Source organism: Centroberyx affinis, unplaced genomic scaffold (genome assembly GCF_046629955.1).
Source record: "Centroberyx affinis isolate AG114_WGS23_722 - 3 ecotype Tasmania unplaced genomic scaffold, CSIRO-AGI_Caff_v1 ptg001012l_1, whole genome shotgun sequence".
NCBI lineage: Eukaryota > Metazoa > Chordata > Actinopteri > Beryciformes > Berycidae > Centroberyx > Centroberyx affinis.
Genome location: NW_027279574.1, coordinates 268,606 through 287,663, shown reverse-complemented (window position 1 = coordinate 287,663; position 19,058 = coordinate 268,606). Strand labels below are relative to the sequence as shown.

The 19,058-nt window shown below is 41.2% G+C and overlaps 2 protein-coding genes across 3 annotated transcripts; one reads left to right on the top strand and one right to left on the bottom strand.

Moving 5' to 3' along the window:
• Positions 1-7,511: 7,511 nt before the first annotated feature.
• bend3 (BEN domain containing 3) lies at positions 7,512-11,986 on the top strand. Its single transcript, XM_071522645.1, has 4 exons — positions 7,512-7,646; positions 8,224-8,278; positions 8,805-8,980; positions 9,214-11,986. The coding sequence occupies exons 2-4, from the start codon at positions 8,227-8,229 to the stop codon at positions 11,452-11,454; spliced, it is 2,469 nt and encodes an 822-aa protein (XP_071378746.1). The 5' UTR covers positions 7,512-7,646; positions 8,224-8,226; the 3' UTR covers positions 11,455-11,986.
• A 498-nt stretch (positions 11,987-12,484) lies between these two features.
• Positions 12,485-15,654, bottom strand: mtres1 (mitochondrial transcription rescue factor 1). 2 transcript variants are annotated; one of them, XM_071522663.1, is made up of 4 exons: positions 15,532-15,654; positions 13,999-14,440; positions 13,401-13,473; positions 12,485-13,251 (listed from the first exon to the last, which is right to left on the bottom strand). In XM_071522663.1, exons 1-4 carry the CDS (start codon positions 15,539-15,541, stop codon positions 13,069-13,071), a joined length of 708 nt encoding a protein of 235 aa, XP_071378764.1. In that variant the 5' UTR covers positions 15,542-15,654; the 3' UTR covers positions 12,485-13,068. The 2 variants fall into 2 exon arrangements, with proteins under 2 accessions (XP_071378764.1, XP_071378765.1); XM_071522664.1 differs by having other exon boundaries at positions 15,550-15,652.
• Between the last annotated feature and the right edge of the window lie 3,404 nt (positions 15,655-19,058).

Here is a 19,058-nt window from a genome sequence, read left to right as displayed (position 1 = left end):
AAACATCCATCCAGCATCACGTCATGCGTTGTCTCAGCCCAGTGCGTGCCCTTCTCTCTTGTTTGGAGAGAATCTCATGCCAAGCTCCATTTAAAAATCTGGCAGTTTAATGTTGCCTCGCTTATCGGCTAAGGGACATACCTGACGGATCATAATTTCAGACATTTTATGATTTGTTTCTGGTGAATTTGGCATATAGATAGCAAATTTAACTTCTTCGAATTGGTTCACTGGCTAGTTAACACCCACCGCTTTATTTTGCTGGAAGAGGATTGTGGGAATAACAAACAAACCAATGTTAAGAGTTGTGATTTTATTTAATTCAATGCTGCTTGGTGCATTGGGTGTCTGCCACATCGAAGAGCGGCCCCTAACCAGTTGTAAAAGGTCTTCAGTCGTGTTCTACCTAGTTTGTGCCTTTGCCGATAAGCAAAGCCACATTAAACTGCCAGATTTTTTTAATGGAGTTTGGCGCGATGTTCCCTCCGTGCGAGGGAGAACGGCACGTATCGTAACGTAATGTCATCTGTGTTGCCTTATTATGTCTGTCCCCGCGCCTGTGTATGTGATCCAAGTCAAGCCAGGGGCGGGGAAAGGTCATGCAGCCTCTCCCCTTGGCCCAGCCAGCGAGCGCATTGAAGCTCCGCCAAGCAGTAATTATTAATGAAGAGACCTGAGCAAATGGACAGGAAATGCAGAGGTATTGATTGGGCCGGCTGCCCTGCTCTAAGCCGCGCAGGCTGGCGCCAGCCTGGTGGCCTGTGGTTTCCCAGGCTGCTGTCTGTGGAGGGGGGGGGGACAGCCAAGGTGTGAAACCAGGCCACCGCTGGCAGCTGTCTGTCACATCCAGGCCACACCTGAAGGACAGGGTGCAGGAGACACCAGGGTGGGTGGAGGAGAAAACAAGAGGATGGAGGGTGCACTGCTAACAAAGAGGGCTCTGTGTAGCACCAGAAAACAGTTTGTGCCATATCAGAACCTCTTTGTGGTGCTGTAGAGGCTTTGCAGTTGCATCAAGAATCTCCAAGCAGGGGGCGTCCTGGTGGATCAGTGGTCTAAATGCTTGAAGCCAGCAGTTAATAATGGGACTTTTTAAGAACCACTTCAACAAATTGGAGGGTAGAGAAGAACCGGCTACTAAACGACTCCATGTCAGAAGTGGGATTTGAACCTACGCCCCCATTCAGAGACCACAAACCCTGGTGCCTTAGACTAGTCAGCCATTGTGTTGGGAAAACAAGGAGGAAGAATGGGTGGAAGGGTGCAAAGTGGACAAAAGGAGGAGGAAGACATTGAGCAACAGGAGACACTGAGGAAAAAGGAGAGCGAAAGAGGGAGGGATGGGGGTTGACGGTCTATTTGGATGGAAAAGACTGTCACCAGGGAAGGACAGGATAAGACAAGAAGAAGGATTGTAGTGGTAGAGAAGCGCGCTGGTGCAGAAACGCAAAGGGAGAGGCGATGTGGAGCGAGGTATTTCAAAAACAAATGTCTCTCTCTGTTGCCGGGTTGTAAGTCCACTTCCTCTACTGTTTTTGTTTCCGCTGGTCGGGCTTCCTGGGTACAGCGAGGTGCAGCATATGCCAGGGAAAGCCTCGGGCTGTTTATGAAATATTTATCCTCGCCGTGAGGAGACACGGGGAAAGTTACATGGAAAGTTAAAAGGAGCGAACAAGGAAGGAGACTGGGGCACGGCCGGAATGACAAATACAGTTACCAAACAAAACTTTTTTTCAAAGGACGAGGTCTGGCCTGTTGCGTAGGAGCTCCTCCCGGTAGAAATCAAGAGAGCGGTGCAAGAGGAGATTTGATGGAATGAGTTTTTTGTTTTCAACTTCAAGGGGGAGAATTCCTCCAGCGGTAGAACTAAAAGTTTCATGTGGAACAAAAAGGGTTTTGGTAGAATCGTGGCCTTTCTTCCTTCCCTGACAGCATCACCGCTGCCGAGCATTGATCTTCTTGACAACTCCAACGCAGGCCAAATTAATAACGGATTAAGAAAGGATGGAAGTCTGTCAGCTTTATGTCTCGTACAGCAGAAACCCAACACTGGAGGAGATTTTTCCAGTTTGCGTGTCTTGGGTGTCATGAATGTGCGAGTTGGCAAGGGGTCTGAGTTTACATGCGTAACATAAAGTGGGCAACGGCGGGCCGAGTCTCCCCGAGCCAGACGCGAGTGATGTAATTACAGCAGGGTCCGGTGGAGAGAGTCGGTCAGCACAGTCCAACAGATTCCATTACACTCTCATACAGTCATGGGATGCTGGGGACAGAGAGCCACTCTAAACGCAGGAGTTCAATAGTAAAGAATCAAAGTCCTCGCTTTCACCTGCAGAATAATAGTAGGGAGGGTTCGACCGATATTTTTCTATTGAGTGCTGACAGCTGCTGTTTTGTGCTGATATTCTGTATCTTTAAATTTCACCATTTCATGACAGAAAATGCAGGTATTCAATGTGATCAGAGTGGAAAAGCCTCTGAAACAGCATTTAGACCATCATGGGGCACTAACACTCTCCACTGAAAACCAGACTAATGGAATCCTTAAGGTTAGTAGCTCTTTAAGACAGGGTGAACCCCCACTTACACAAGATTTGACAGAGGTAAAGGTCTTTGCTAAAGGATGTTCTGGTGGGATGGATGGCCTCGGTTCACTTTGCCTTCATGCACCACATGAAAACTTTGTTGTTTTCAACTGGAAACCTCTTCAGAACTGAGTACGCTTCAGTCAAATAATCTCTTGACTTTCCCATGTTCCTCTTCACCAAATACCAGCGCCTTGCTACACATCACAATCCCTGACGTTGAACTTCATGTCTTGACTTGGTCAAAAGCTATGGGTTTTTTTTAAAGGGTACAGTGTCAAATTCTTTTGGAGAAGACAATAAACGAGACCAATATTAGTGTTACCTGATGTTAGGCTCTCCATTTGTCTTCGTTGGAATGGCCCATCAGTAAACACCTGCTAATATCATCATATAGCCGACTGTGATGGATGGAAATCGTTCTCCTGCGATGGGAACAGTATGGCTGATTCGCCTCTTCGACACAGACGAGCATATTGGCCAAAAATGACACTTTAACGAGCTTCTTCCCTGCGTTAAGTGCTGGATGCCGGCCCCTCGGCGCAAGCCCTCGCCTGGCTGACCCTGGGCCGTGCTGCACCCCCCCTCCCCTGCACGCGGCCTGCTCGCTTCATTGGGCTGACAGATCAGTCCGCCATCGAGACAGCTCATTAGTCGAATAATGAGAGCCGCGCCAGCCTCACGTTGTCTTGTTATATCATCTCCATATCGACATATTTGTGGTTAGCGACAGAACATTGGGTTCTAGCGTGTGCGTGAAAGTTAAATAGCCGATGATTAAGACAGAATTATCGCACCACGAGATATTCTGTCCGTCTCCGCGTGCCAGAGCACCGGCTGAAATCCCTCCATTAATCAGGGGGAAACCAGACTAGTTTACCAGCGCGAGGGACTGGTTCTAACTACTGCTGCCCTAACGAATCAAAATTGATTGTATCTATCTTCGCCGAAAACTATTCCGCTTTCCTCTGATTAATATAGTGATTTCAGTGTGAACGCCAAGTGCCAAAATATATATTTTCACGTGATTGCCTTCTGGTATTAATCATTTAACTCACGTGCTCTCAGCTACCACCAGCTCCGTGTTCAAAAGAATACACAGCAGTGCATTTTTTACTGTTTTGACTGCATTATCTTTTAACTTGGGACGCGATGTGACATTGTAGCTATTATATTGTAGTACAGAACTGTCAGCTTTCATTTGAGGGTGTTATTTTATCTAAGGTGGATGAACAGCTAGAAGGCCCAACATTACAGCGTGTTCCATGCTGTAGTTAAGAAAGAATAGTAGGCCTAGCTGATAAAAGGGGGATTTATTGCTGTGGGAATGACTGCACTCCAAAACCTTTTGATGAAGACAAGGCAAGACTTGACCTCAGATACACCATTCAGTATTTTGGTCATTTTTACACTATGGATGTAGGCCTTTAAGTTAGAGTTTCCACTGCTGCTATGGTTGTCAAAGCGGGGTACATGGACTACCAGCAAAATAAGAATTAGTTTAATATCACTGTAATGTAATTCAATAACAAATATCCCAGTCAGATGTTTAACTCTCACCACTGTTAAATCCTTCACATACTAGACAGTCATACAGTTCAGTACAACAAAAATCTTCCCAAACGGAGGTCCGTGGTCTTATGTGTTTCTGTTTGTGATAGGCTATGAAAACTTTCGAGAACCTCCAGTTTAGACAAAACGAGCATCGCCCTGTTGCTTCCATACAGCTCATTCTCCCATTGTTGTAATACCCTGTCTCTCTCCACTAGAGGGCGACATTGCCACATGGTGTTGGCTGTTGGCGCTGTTGTTCAAGATGCAGACATAAAATATCCTGCCGAAGTAAGAGGTGTCACTCCTACCTAGTTCCGTCTTCGCTTAAATCTCGTTAGGCAGAAAATCTCCGTGTTAGACAAACTAGACGGCTTCTTTTATGAGCGGGGCAATAGGAGTCTTACTTTGGGTCCAGTATCTTTTTTTCCTACTATTTCTATTTGATTTATGCCAATAAATAAATAAGTACAAATAAAATTAAAGACAAAATATAATTACACAAATAAATAAAAGCTAAAAATTAGTCTTTAAATTAGTAAAAGGTGCTTCTGTTTAGAGCATGTGTAGTATGGTGATGTCTAATATCCAGACATGAATAATCATGAATGTTCTTGTATAAATGAACTGTAGCTGTATTATTAACTGTACACATTAGCCACCTATTCTTCTAATTAACTTCATTCATATTCTCATTTTAGACAGTTGTATGTTGTTTCAATCTAGTGGATAAAGGTTTCTGTATGCTGGTATAGGATGTGAACTATCTTCATTGTTAAGTCCAGGGTCTTTGGGGCAGAGAGAAGAGAAGAGAAGGCTGGTTGCAGATCAGTTTCCTTCTCCACCTTGACCAAAGTCACTCCCACAGATCACACTAACCTGTTTTACTGCTCTAGGAGTGTGAGTCCACGCTTAAGGCCATGTGTTAAAGATTATGGGGACAGACTATTTTTATGTTGTCACAACCCTGTTTCTGAGAAAACCATAATAAATCACTTCAGAGTAAGGTACAAGGCTATTCTGTTCCACTATTCAGGCTTTATAACTATAGTAATCTTTCAATACATTTTAGAAGGGTACTATAGAAATATCACAGCAAAACTATAAGTTCATTTTGGACTATTATATCAATATCATAGGAATATTATAATGACACCATAGGACGTAAAAAAAGAAAAAAAAAGAAACAACTAGTCTGCCTTCCTAAGTCCATATAGGAATTTTAGGAATAGAAATAATGACTTATGTTAGGGGAAGTTTCAAAGTAAGTTTCACTTGCTTAGTAAAGCTGCATTGCTTTTAGTTTTTGTCCCTTTCATTTATTTACAAAGCTTTGGGCTGGATGGCAACTAAATAGTTATGAAGCAATACAAGGTTTGGTTTCCTCCTCAGCACTCATTGGCTCTGCACTTGAGTTCTGATACTGAGAGTTTGTGTTACTGGCAGTATATTTTCTGTCACATTTGCATACAATTCTATCCATGGTACATTTTCTGAGAAAGGTTTTTAACATGTTAAATCCTGTGTCCATCGGGTGAGGTTAGCAGGAGAATAGGAATGATTAGAAGTAGCAGTAAGCTATAGTCATAATTGATGTGAGTATACTACTGAAAGAAAGTGGCTATACTGTGGCTCCATGACCCAATACACTTTACTGGTAATTAGACTGATAGTGGATATCCAGACAAAGAAGAAAAGGTGTGTATATTTGTGTATACCATTAATTTCCTTTTTCCTCATTACACAGAATTTCTTAGATCCCCTCTGGTATCAGGTTCAAATTATTGAGAAATGAAACAGACAGACACAAACACACATTCATCTCATCAGCCATCAGCTGTAAAATCAATAGACTATCAGGCGTAAACTGTACAGGCACCACAGCACTTCAATGCAGACTGCTGTTCTGATGAGTGGAAGTGCAATTGTCTTGTTGTTTTGCATTGCACTTGTGTCCTATGTGTTTTTATTTGAGGAAACTGAATTAGCCATAGGAATTACAGTAATATAGACTGAACTGAACTGTGTTAACCTCTTTAAAATGTCTTAAAACCTTGTACACTGTTTATGGAAATGAGCATTAATGCATCAAAGATGTGTTAATAGCATGATGATGTATAATGAAATTCTACTACCATAGCTATACCATCATATGGTCAAATTATAGGACTGTCCAAAAAATACACATGGACAGTACAAGCTCGCCAAGCATCATGTGGAAAGCATGAGATCCAAATGGGACTCCTCTTCATAATTTATACATCCATCATGCTATTGTTGTGTGGAGTTGCTGCAGGGAATCAGTCTGAGCTGGTTCAACTTAGATGTGCAAATCTTTCAATAAAGCAGCCTGCTATGAAGGTGAGTAGTAATCCACCCAGTACTACAGCTGTGAGAGGACATCAGACTGTAGACTAGGCAGTATTGGACTTTCTATTTTCTGTTTTATGACCTTTTGGCTTTATTATTCTTTCCACAATTGCCGACCTGAGCAACCTGTCATCCCTGTAAAGCACTAAATGGAGTGGCTTATTGCTTCTGTAACACTGTAAAAAAAATAAAATAAAAAAAAACATGTTCAATTCATGCTTAGTAGGCTATATCCAATGGATAATAGCCTAATAAAATAAAATAAAATAATAAGTTAAATAAACGTTTGTTTTCCGCTATGTAATATAGTTCTTGAACAGTAGATAAACAATGTGGTTGCTAAGCAACACTTATGTTGTGGTAGGCGTGGTGATTTTCAGTTAGCATAGTATTTAAATTAACTGCTATGCGGTCACAGGTCTGCGTTTATGTGAATGTAATATTATAGTAGGCTATTTACATTTAAATGAACTGTTATGGTCACAGGTGTGTTTTGTTGGTTATTCTACAACAGTAACAAACCAGTCTCAGCCAATCAGAACTGAGGACCGGAATTATTTTTTTTGTAAACACAACAAAATAGACATTTTAAGAGAAAATGCAGAAGTAAAAATAGGATAGATAAACAGATAGATAGATAGATAGATAGATAGATAGATAGATAGATAGATAGATAGATAGATAGATATTTTAATCAATTTTAGTAATAAAATATAGCCTATGGAACTCATTTACAGATAGCCTAGCATAATAAGCAGGTTTATTTTATATACATGCAACACTGTAAACGGCCCAAGCTGTCACCCATATAAATCCATCTGCTAATAACAACATAATGACAACTGTAATTAAATACACTTTTTAAAGGGGGCGGCACCGTTGTGTTGTGGACTGTGTCTTTTTGACAGTAGGTTTGGTTGAAGATAGATTTGATATTTCTCTCTTCTCTCCACAGCTGTGCGGAAGTGACACAGCAGGCGCGCGCACCGTCACGTCACGCGAGAAGGCACAGAAGCCAAGCGAGAAAAAAAAAAATCAACAACAAGAACAACAGTTACCTGTATATAAACCGCCAGGACAGTCTGCAGATATGTCCAACACATCTCCAATGGCCCTAAAGGATTGCATGGAATCGTAAAGGTGAGCGCAAACCGCCGGTCAGGCGCGTTTACGGACAATTTACCAAGAGTCAGAGCAGGGAAAAAAACTCGTCCACGCAAACATTGCCGCGTCATTAACATTCACAAACAAAATATTGCACTACTAAAGCAACGTTTCGTGCATTGGCGTCCATAAAGACGCGTGTTGTTGTTAAAGTCATAAGGCGGTTATGCGTGTGTTATAAAGTGTTACATTCGCACAGCTGGTTTGTCTTCTCATGTTTTGGTTCGTGGGCTCTTAACGGAAGAATGAGGAAGTAGCCCAGATAATGGGACTGGAACAGGACAAGGAGGCAACTCAGTGCACATCTTCACACACACATACACAGTCACACACTGCAGGCAGAGAAAGTCTTCGACAGAAATTACACATACTTTTGTAGAAGACAATGACTTATCACCAGAGCAGATAGCATATCGGTCCAATCCTATCCTAATATCTATCATCTACAATATGCTGACTTAGGCAGACATATTGCCAACATATTTTACATATTAATGACATATAAACATATACCCATAATGTGTTGACTTAAATGTTTGTGATTTTGTTCTAGGATATGAATTCCTCTGAGTATGGGGACATTTCAGATGAAGCAATGCTTGAGAAAGGCAAGTTCTGCAACCCAGCAAATCAAATAGCCTAAATAATCAACTCAAAATTATATTTCTGGTTATATTGGGTTTTTTTTAAATTTAAGTATACATGTGTATTGCAATAGAAATTCCCACTTGTAACCTATTATAATTTAAAAACTGCAAAAACTGTGCAATATGGCACAGCAATTACTCCACATTTATTCCAAAGGTAAGGGGCAAAAGTCAATAGATTTTTCAAAGCCTGGAATGAAACATATCACTTCAAACCCCCAAAACAACACATTAATAATCAGGCAACAGATTGGTTTCTTCAGCTTTGTTGGAATTTTGAGATTAAAATATATGATTTGGTCGACCTAGAAGATCAAGGTATGTTATGAGAATAAGAAACAAGTCTCTGACCACATCAAATCACATTATGTTTTAGGTGACATTGCTGCTAATTTCCATGTGTGAATAGATTATGCTCTATTAATAAACTTGAAGCAGCTAATCGGTGGATTACCAAAGGAAATAGTGTATACTTTGCTATTTGCAGAGCAAAAACATGTCCAAGACATTAAGGAGGAGATGGAGGACTTTGCAATTTGTGAGCCAGCTGAAGGACTTGGAGGATCTCCTGGGGCCACAGAGGCTGGTAAACGGACATCTGCAGAGATGGGCTCTGACACAAACCAATCCACCAGCAGCAAGAGAGTCAGAGTTTCAAGCGAGGTAAATGCTTTTCAACAAGGTATAACCCAACTTGGGCCATGTCATCTAACCAGAACCTTAAAAATAATGCATAGGCAATGTCAATATGTCTATATGTAAATTGGCCAAATTTTCAGAGTTACATATTTTTTATTGCTTCTGTATATATTTTATTACTTGTATTACATGTAGTATAGACCAAGTCTTTCGCACTCTCTATATATATTTGAATGTTATTTATTTACTCTGTTTAGACCAGGCGGCAGTTGATAGAGGAGAGCAGCCGACGTGAGCCGCTATGTCTGACCACAAGTGGAGAGAAGAGGGACTGTGGCCAGGAGAAATCCAGAGTCTCCTATAGAAAGCCTCTATTCAGCATCTCCCATAGGATCACAGAGAAGAGGATCACACCGAGTCTGGAGCAGCAGGCCAGTCAAGGCGGAGATCATCGGCTCAGCTACAGCAGCATCCTCTCACCCAAGCTCCTCAGTCCGGAGGAAAATGGCCCGTTTGAGGCCTTCCCCACCACAGGCACGTCGGGCCAAGCCTCGTCAACGGACTCCGGCCTTTATCCGCTGATTGAGAAAATGTTTTTCATCCTCAATACCCTCAATTCAAGCATGACGCAGCTGCACAGCAAAGTGGACTTACTGTCCCTCGAAGTCATGCGGATAAAGAAGCAGATCAAACCAGCTGAGATGGTGACGGAGTTCCAGCCGCCTCCAGAGTATCTGCTGACAAGCGATGAATTAAATCAGCTGATGGAGCAGACGTCCAGTGCGGGGGAGCTTGGGTGTCGGTTGCTGGTGCACCTCTTCCCAGAGCTGTTCAGAGCCAAGGAGTGCTCTCAAGGCTGCATGGCAAGCAAGAGAACACTGGACTCTCTCCATCTGCAGCTGATACGTAACTATGTTGAGGTATGCTTCCCTTTGGTCAAGAATAACAATGTCTGGCAGGAAGAGTGCCTCCTTCAGATTAATGACTTCTTTAATCGCTTCTGGGCCCAGAGGGACATGGAGAGTGCTCGGTTGCACAGGAAGCAGGCAATCACAGGTGCTGGGATAAAGGCTGAGCACGCTCAAACCTGCCGTTTCATTAATGAAGAGGGTCAGGAGGAGCACATCTCTCTAGATAGCCAGCCAAACAACCTGGCTGTGTCGGACCTTGCTTTTGACACTCAAGCCACAGAGGACCTGGATGAGTTCTCCTCCCCCGAGGACTTTGTTATTTTTCTCATACACCGTCTCTTCCCTGAGGTTTTTGAAGAAGGAAAAATGCCAGAAGGGTCCAGCAGTTTCAGTAGTGTGGCGCAGCTGATTCTGGACTCTGACAAGATGGAAATAATAAGGAAGTATATGGAAGCAAATTTTCCTGACGTGCCTGAGGACAGCTGGCTCCAGGTGTGCATTCAGCGTATGGAAGATGCACTAGAGGGTCCTCACAGTAACGGCAATGGGAGTGAACCTGACAATATCAATGATGAGAGCTACGACCTGGCCAGCCTTCCTGAAGATGTTTCTATCATCAAGGTTCCTGACTTGGGTGATTACGAAAGGCCCAGTCGCAGGTCCAAAAAGTCTCTGCTTGCACCTGTGGATTTTGACAATCTGGAGATTCCTCCACCAGACTTTAGTGTTCCTCAGGAGTGTCTCTTGTCCAAGGAGCAGCTGAAGAACAACTACGACTGTAGCTTGTCCATAGGGAACTTTGCCTCTCGGCTGTTGGTGCTGATGTTCCCCGAGCTCTTCACCCACGAGAACACACGGAAGCATTACAACTGCAGCGGTTCACTGGGGAAGAAACAGCTCGACCCTGTTCGTGTCAACCTGATCCGCCACTATGTGCAGTTGCTCTACCCACGGGCCCAGAACGACAGAGTGTGGATGTTGGAATTTGTGGGCAAACTTGACGAGCGGTGCAGACGACGTGACACAGAACAGAGGAGGTCGTACCTGCAGCAGCGCAAAGTCTACGGTCAAGAGTCAGAGCAAGACGCTGGGGACTTTCTTTGCCAGCTGAACCAACTTAATCCAGATAGCATGAGAGAGGATCCAGATATTCCCTCATTACCCCCTGAGAAAAGTAGCAAAGACTTTTGCAAGATTCCCCTGGATGAACTGACAGTATCCATACCCGACTTCCCTGTACCTTCAGTCTACCTGCTCTCAGACACAGAGGTGCGGGAAATCGTCCAGCAGAGTCTCTCTGTTGGGAACTTTGCTGCCCGCCTGTTGGTGCGTCTTTTCCCTGAGCTCTTCACCCAGGAGAACCTGCGGCTTCAGTACAACCACTCAGGGGCCTGCAACAAGAAGCAACTTGACCCAGTGCGCCTCAGGCTGATACGTCACTATGTGGAGGCAGTGTATCCTGTGGATAAGATGGAGGAGGTGTGGCACTATGAATGTGTGCCGAGCATCGACGAACGCTGCCGGCGCCCCAATCGCAAGAAGTGTGATATACTGAAGAAGGCCAAGAGATCAAGCACTGTGTCCTAGTCACAATACTTTACGGTTAGGAGACACTTTTTGTCATGAAAGTAATTGCACAGTACATAAGCTGAAATCGCATTGTTGAACCTTTACAAACTGTCCTATGTAGGATGAAGCCAAGCTGTTATGGGTTTCTTCAGTACTATTCTTGGTCATATTTTATGTTTTGACTACAGCAGTAGATGTAGTTTAAGTAGTCTTATTATTGTTGGATAAAGAGTCAAAACGAGCTTCTATTTATAAGCCAAAACTGTCATAGCTTATCTAACATACTTTGTTGATAAATGTTGTAGCCTTAAAAACAATAACAATGATAGCTAATAGCATAGTTCACACATTCGCTACATGGATAGAAATGAGTCACAATGAAGTGATATTTTTCCATTGCAGTTACTGATGTAGCATTGTGCCACCACTGTTTTAATAACAATGTGCTTATGTTAAGCCTTCTTATAGAAGTTTATATTATAAAGACAATTTAACCATGACAATGGATCATGTTAACCTATTTCTAATAAAATCACAGTAATGAATATGACATATGGTTGGACTCTTGTATACCAAGTGCCTTACAGTATCTTTAGTGCATTTAGTGTGGGTGGCGCTAGTGGAAATCAAACCCTAAACAGAAATATCAATATTAGTTATTATGCTCTACCTGTTGAGGTCCCTACTCAGGACAATGCAAATCATTGGCCATTGACTGTGGCTTGAATTAAGTAGTTGAATTGCTAAAAAATAATGATCTGACTTCTGATCAGAGAAGTGCTTGACAAACAAAATCTGAATAACTTGTATTATGGACAAAACTCCTATCATACTTACCTTCACAGAAAAATACATTTTACAAGAGTGCTCTGCTTGAAAGATTTTTTTGTATTTAGAAATGTTTATACATAAAGACCATAGAAAAACATTTGAAAATGTTGTGATTTGAGGGCTTTACAAAATGACCTAACCATCTGTTGGGTTTCTCAGCCATGTGTTTTCAGATGTTATCCTCTGAAATGTTTCAATACTGAAGATGAAATGGAGACTTTCATTCTGTTTTTGCATATGTTCCTTTACTACAGGCCTGGAGGAGTGTGAGGCAACCGTTTTGAAAAATCCAGAACACTACCCAACTTGGGTGTTTTACCACATTAAATAACAACCAACATTTCCATTGCACAGCATTAATATTGCCTCTAATTATCATCATCATTCTGCTGCATTAAATAGTATACCGCCAGTAAAGATGAGAGGGAAGGGGCAACACACAACAAAGTTTATGGGTCAGATGATATTGCATTAAAACAGCATATGCATTTCCATCAGCCAAGTCATCAGGACACAGTTTCAACCCTCAAAGTGCGTCTTTATTGGGGCAGTCCCACAGTTTAGCAGGAAAAGGTAAACATTCAAAATCCTTATCCCAACCAACTGTTTAATGTCCATAACCATTAATAACTGTTAACCAAGTCATTATACCCTTCATAACTCTGTCCACAAAAATTATTAGATCCAAGTTGTTTTGAGACCATTCAACAACATGCTGTACATTTGCTGGAATTTATTTCTCAGCGTGGGTGTTGCCTTCACTGTCCAGTGGTATTATGGTCAGTATTGTCCAATGCATATTCATGACTTGAAGGCGTCCTCCTTGGAGAGCTCGACACTTTTCCAGCGCCTTAGAGAAACTTTGTACTTCTCTGCGTCATTGGATTCACCTAACACCTTCCTGAGGATGACCCTCATCAGAGTAACGGTGTTTGTTTCTCGGTTCTCCCCCAGCACCAGGTCTAATGTGTCCCCAACTTTCACCTGAATGAAGAGCCAGACAAGTTACAGCAAATGAAGTGGAGACACAAACACCACACTGAAGGTAACAGGAAAGATCACAGTAAATAACCTATGTCAATGTGAGAATGTTACAGAGGGAATAGATAATTTTATCATCAAACACAACTCACCGATTTACTTTTCTTGATGAGTTTCTGTCCATTGAGCCTGAGCTTGTTGCTGTAGAATGCATCTTCAATTTTACTGTTATAAGACAAAGGGAGGTTAGTCTCTTTGGGTTTGACCAATATGGGGTTTTAAAGGCCAATACTGATATTTTTGGATCAAAACTGCTGATAGACAATATTTTGTGCCAATATTCAATATCTTTAAATTGGATCATACTAAGAAATTAGCATTCAGTGTTTCCCCCAGAACTGAAAAGCTTCTGAAAGAACATTTATACCATGGGAAACTAAAACTCACCATTGATTATGATGAATAATCAGAATAAAACATATTCATACACTCCTGTCGAATCTGATCAAAATGTTGCATTAAAATCAATCCAGGTTTAAGGGCTTCTGATAGACAATCAATGTAGTATTGATCAATTCTACAATAAATATGTAATCAAACAAACTGGACAACACTGACTGGCTGATATCTGATTTTTTCAAAAAGGCCAATATTGGCCTCCTCATTATCGGCCTCTTTAAGTTGAGCTAGTTGTAAATAAAACATGGCCTCCATATCTATGAGAGCAGCTAACATGCAGCACACACTCACTTGCGTGCTATGTCCAGGCCGGCTTTCATGATGACGTCATAGCGAAAGGACTGCACATATTTCTCCAAGTCTTTGTAGTCCTTTGGTACATTGGGGTCCTCAACCTCGTCTTCATAGTCGCTGTCCTCAGGGTCTCGCTCGTCCTCATCTTCCTCCTCCTCCTGTGTTGCCCTGGCAGCCCCTTTCTTCTTGTTGCTTTTGAACCTCAGCTGATGGACAGACCAACTCCTGACAGCGTCTCTGCCACGGACAGCGGGCCTGTGAGAGCCCGCTGTGGGGAAAGCCGAGCAGCCCCAAAGCTGGCGTGTGTGTATGGTCCTGGGGCACCATTCAGTCCGCCTCAGTCCGTATCCAGGAGTCAGCAGCTGGCGTGGGTTCAGCCTTCCTAGCTGCCTCAGGGCGAGTGCCTGTACCAACAAACTCTGCATGCTGGCTCTCCACCCTGTAATTACAAAAACATGGCAGGTTATGGAACAGTATGGTAACTTAATTACCCCCTGTTGACTAATTCAGGTATGAATATGAATGTACCAAATGTTTGTTGACTGTTTGATGCAAACATTGATTGTGGTATTAGCAAGTAGCAACACTAGATAATTGTATTTGAATATGCATTCAGTAAAGGTGACTGGGCTTCTGCCATCAGGGCTCCTAGGCTCTAGAGGAGAGCTGAATCAATATCATCTTTTAAATCACCTCTTAACACTTTATTTTTATAGTCTTACTTTATGGGGTGTCCTTTATCATACTTATTTTGCTAGTATTTTTTACCCTGTGTTTTAGTTTTATTTTAAGTATATTTTGCGTTTGATGTTTGCTTTTATTTGATTATTAAAGCACTTTGTAAACGTTTAAGCGAGCGCTCTAAAAAATAAAGTTTAACATTGTTATTTTGTTTAGATTTCTGCCATGGTAACTAGCCGTGTCAAGTCGGCTAGATATAACAAGCAGAAACACCGGATGTACAGCGATTCTGCCTTCAAAATAAGAGCGTCGCCATTACGCCAAAAGTCGTTGCAACGCATATTTGTCAATCTGAAACTGCACATGGGCATTGGGCATTGGGCATTGGGCATTGGGCATTGAGCATTGAGCATTGGCATAGGCAGTGTCTGATTTTTCCATTTTCCCAAATTTACGCTGTTTTTGCGCATTTTTGGCAAGTTTGCGCAGAGTTGTGGCGCGCGCATCCACGGGTATGGACTAGTAATGATTTATTTTGAAAGTTATCATCGGAAGTTCTATTTTTTTCGGGTTGCTTGATACTGAAATGCTGTGGTAAATACCCCCACCTCCAAACATTTAAGGAAGGCAGAGCTGTCCTAATAAGTTACGTTTTACCCTTTAACGTTAGCTCTACTATTTGGCCGCTTATTCTGCAATTTAAGCCTATCACAATCTTTTAGAATATCTCTTTAGTGAGCATCACATGTTTCACCCTAAGGTTCAGACCGACCTAAAGCAGATCCTTCTAGCTAGCATCACTGTTTTCTTACTATCTAACTGATAATTTCCATCCATGAGCGTACTCACCAATAACCATACTATTACCAGTTTTACCTCGTTGAAAACTGCACAACAGGAAGTCCGTTTCATGCAAATATTGCTTGGTAAGTCACTCACTTAAGGAATAACCTTTCACAGTGTATTAAATTCTTCGTTTCTTACCTCTTACCAGTGCTGCTTGTGTGCTAGCCGATGTGTCTGTGCTGCCACCTATCGCACTGGAGGGAGACGACATGTTGTGACCCAGCTGGTGAGTGGCAGTCAAAGTAGTTTTTCACACATAACAGTCAAAATTGAGGGGGATTATTGTTTCCTACTGTGACATGGCATATACCAACTTTACTACAAAACTGTAAAGGCATTACATTGGGTTGAGACTGTGTCACTCTCTCCTTTTGTTAATACCGACTAGCGTCCCTGTTATGATGCACTCACATGACTGAATGGCAGCTCTTGCATAATGCACACATTCATATTGATACTATCAACGCACTAGCTGACATACAGGCCACAGCAGCAGCTGAGAATAAAGTGTAATGAGATAATGAGACAGGAATAATGAGCCTGGAAATCCAAGTCAAGCTGATGAGTGGGTGCAAAAAAACACAGTGTGATTGTATCAGAGTCAACCAGTCTCTTAATTTATTTTATATAGTGTGCATACAGTTTAATAAAGTGTTTTGTATACCACAGAAAGATTGGATTTTTTTTAACTGGCAATATTATATCCAGGTAAATAGGGACTGTCTCTTTTTCGTTGAAAGACTTACCGCTGTATTTTGTTCTGTGAGTGAGTACTACTATGGAACAAAGTGAATATTTTAAAAGGTTATTCAAACTTTTCTCAGTTATGATTTGTAGATAAAAAATATATGTGTAAATCCAATTTTAAAATGAGAATACAACTTTTTTCAACTCATTTTTCGCGAAAATTGAAAATTAGTATATATTTTTTAAGCATTACTTATCCAATGAAGGGTTTGCTGAGCATGCATACTTTTTTACAGCACCGGTCTGCCTTTTATTCTTACATTTACACACATTCACACCTGGGAGCCACCCAGTATACCAACAGAGTATTATTGTTGGAGCAGTAGAGGGTGGAGTGTTGAAGGAGGTGGGAATGTTTTTCATCCTCTCTCCCCGCCCAGGTTTTCCAGCCAGTTTGTGGACTCCAACTGGCAGCGTTTTTATTTATATGTGGGAACCTTTTAGCCCCAGATATTTATTGCAAATGTTCTTTTTCCAGCATAAGATAAAATTGAATACACATTTTAAAAGGTAATCAAATTATTTATACAGCCCATTTGATTATTATGACAACGAGAACATGTTAACATTTTACAAGAAGGTATAAGCTTTCAGTGGTCATGTACTGTATGTCTGAGCAATTGTGCAATTGTCCATATAACAGTGTCATCACACTACATGAATACTTTATTACTATATGGGAATTTACATCAACATTCAGCTTGACTACAATTCATAATGTCTAGTGTCACTTCAAGTGCATAATACTGGTATCACTATATTATTGAAAAAATGTAAGAACAAGATGTTATTTGCTAAGATGCATACAATATGTTTCCGTTAGATGTTATAAAAATCTGTCTTATAAAGTTCGTATGATGTCAGTGTGTAAACCTAAGTGCATTTACATCCTTGCATATGCTGTCTGTAAACTCTCTATTCAAAAGAGCCAAGGCTCCTCCAGATACAAAAATCAAATGTCAACATCCAAACTCACTAGTGCTTTTGAAATATTGTGGCTTGTTCATGTGTGGTGCTCTCTCTCACTATGTGAACACATTCAATATACAATGAATAGTGAAACAGCCACTTTACAGATTAAAAATGGAGCATTATTCCTTTAGTATAGATACATAATGGACATATACTGCATTATATATGCTGGTGGTTTACATTCAGGTATGATTTCTTATGGATTTTGACACATTCAGTGTTAGCAGTAGGAAATCATGCAAATTTGGGCACAGATTTGACGTTAGTCTTTTTGCTGCTAAATACACACCGAGTTTGGTTGTTTGACAGATGATAATGGTAGTGATTAATGTGACATCCACCAGTTCAAATGTCTTGTTTGATGTAACGTTTGATGTAAACCTGTCCTTGTCTTTCCTTACTATGAGATGTAATGTAATGCCATGTCCATGTGTTTATACCACAGTTGCCGGCAGGTTTGTCATGGCAGTAGGTAGCAAAAAAGTCAAATTTAAGACTAAATGTATTGATATTCACACTTTATATTGTGTACATAGTGCACCCCTTGAAACCACTATGATTAGACCTAGCTAAAATAATGTGCTTGCTTGATTGATTGATTGATTGATTGATTGGATGATTGATTGGGAAAAATTGTGTTTTAGTTTAGTTCTTCACGGTAAACCTTAGATACCAGAATACCAGAGTGTTGGTGTTTGCTCTGGCAACTTCTGAGTTTATGGGTCAGAAAAGCCAAATTAATCAAAGGTCAAAGGAAAAATCCACCCTAAAAAACTTTAACATTGTTAAATAAACAGCTATTGGCAATGTACCTTGCATTCCTGGGCCCTTTTTGTTGTTTGGTGATGTATTTTTCTTATTCCCGTGGATAACTGGTCAACACGTCATGTCAAGATATTTCCAGCACAGCTACAAAGGAGTTCGACAGTAGAAAAACTTTCAGTTATCTAAAACATCAACAGTAAATGTCAGGTTTTGGTGTCAGTCCTTCAGGATCAAAGAGCAAAGGCTTCTGTCTAGAGCTGCCATTTTGCACCAATGTTCAACAGTCATACAGGGAGAAATCCATCGTAGAAGAGGAAGAAATACCAATTTCTCCACTAACAGTCGCCTCAATAGACCAGAATGCAGTGCAGCCACAAGACATGGTGTGTTTTGAGTAAATGAATTTCTATTGGTATCGCTCTCTCTACCTACATGTAAAACCCACAGCTGAATAGAACAAGTTCAGCCCATTCTCTGGGTGTTGTCAAAAGTCATTTAGGAAAATACTCCTGAATGTATTGAATGTCATAGATTGATCATTTATAACAGTGTAAGAGTATCCAAGGGTCGATTTTTCCTTTAGGTATTTAAGGGTTTAATATTGACCCATGTCTCATTGTGATATGCATAAGTGCAATATTTTTGATGGATTGAATGTATACCACTATTATATGTTCTTCATCTTGCTCCTTCTATTGAGATGATAGTATTCACTTTCACAGTTATTGCTGTAAATAGAAGTTGGCGAGCCGCAACCTTTCCAACTACATTTCAACAAATTTGTGGAAAACTCCTAAACATGTTTGTTGGAGAATGATGAAAGTATCTCAGAGCAGCTCCACCTTTTTGTGTTTGAGTTACTGAGATTCTAATGTATGAATGAGATATTTCATGTAGATTTACACCTGTCCATCTGTTCCGTGGCCCTTGAAGAGGTCTTTTGAGGTAATTGCAGCTTCAGTTTCAGTTTCAGATGTACATATGAGATCTTAAAAGCTATGGTAATGTATAACAGCCTTTGTCTACATAGTTTCCATTGGACGCCG

Bases quoted from the DNA above. Each gene is read 5' to 3' on its own strand.
- mtres1 (XM_071522663.1), bottom strand. The intron at 13,474-13,998 runs GTGAGTGTGTGC...GTCTTATAACAG, and splicing joins GGCCTGGACATAGCACGCAA to TAAAATTGAAGATGCATTCT. The intron at 13,252-13,400 runs GTGAGTTGTGTT...CTCTTCATTCAG, and splicing joins TCATCAAGAAAAGTAAATCG to GTGAAAGTTGGGGACACATT.
- bend3 (XM_071522645.1), top strand. From the start codon at position 8,227: ATGAATTCCTCTGAGTATGGGGACATTTCAGATGAAGCAATGCTTGAG. The intron at 8,279-8,804 runs GCAAGTTCTGCA...TGCTATTTGCAG, and splicing joins TGAAGCAATGCTTGAGAAAG to AGCAAAAACATGTCCAAGAC. The intron at 8,981-9,213 runs GTAAATGCTTTT...TACTCTGTTTAG, and splicing joins GAGTCAGAGTTTCAAGCGAG to ACCAGGCGGCAGTTGATAGA.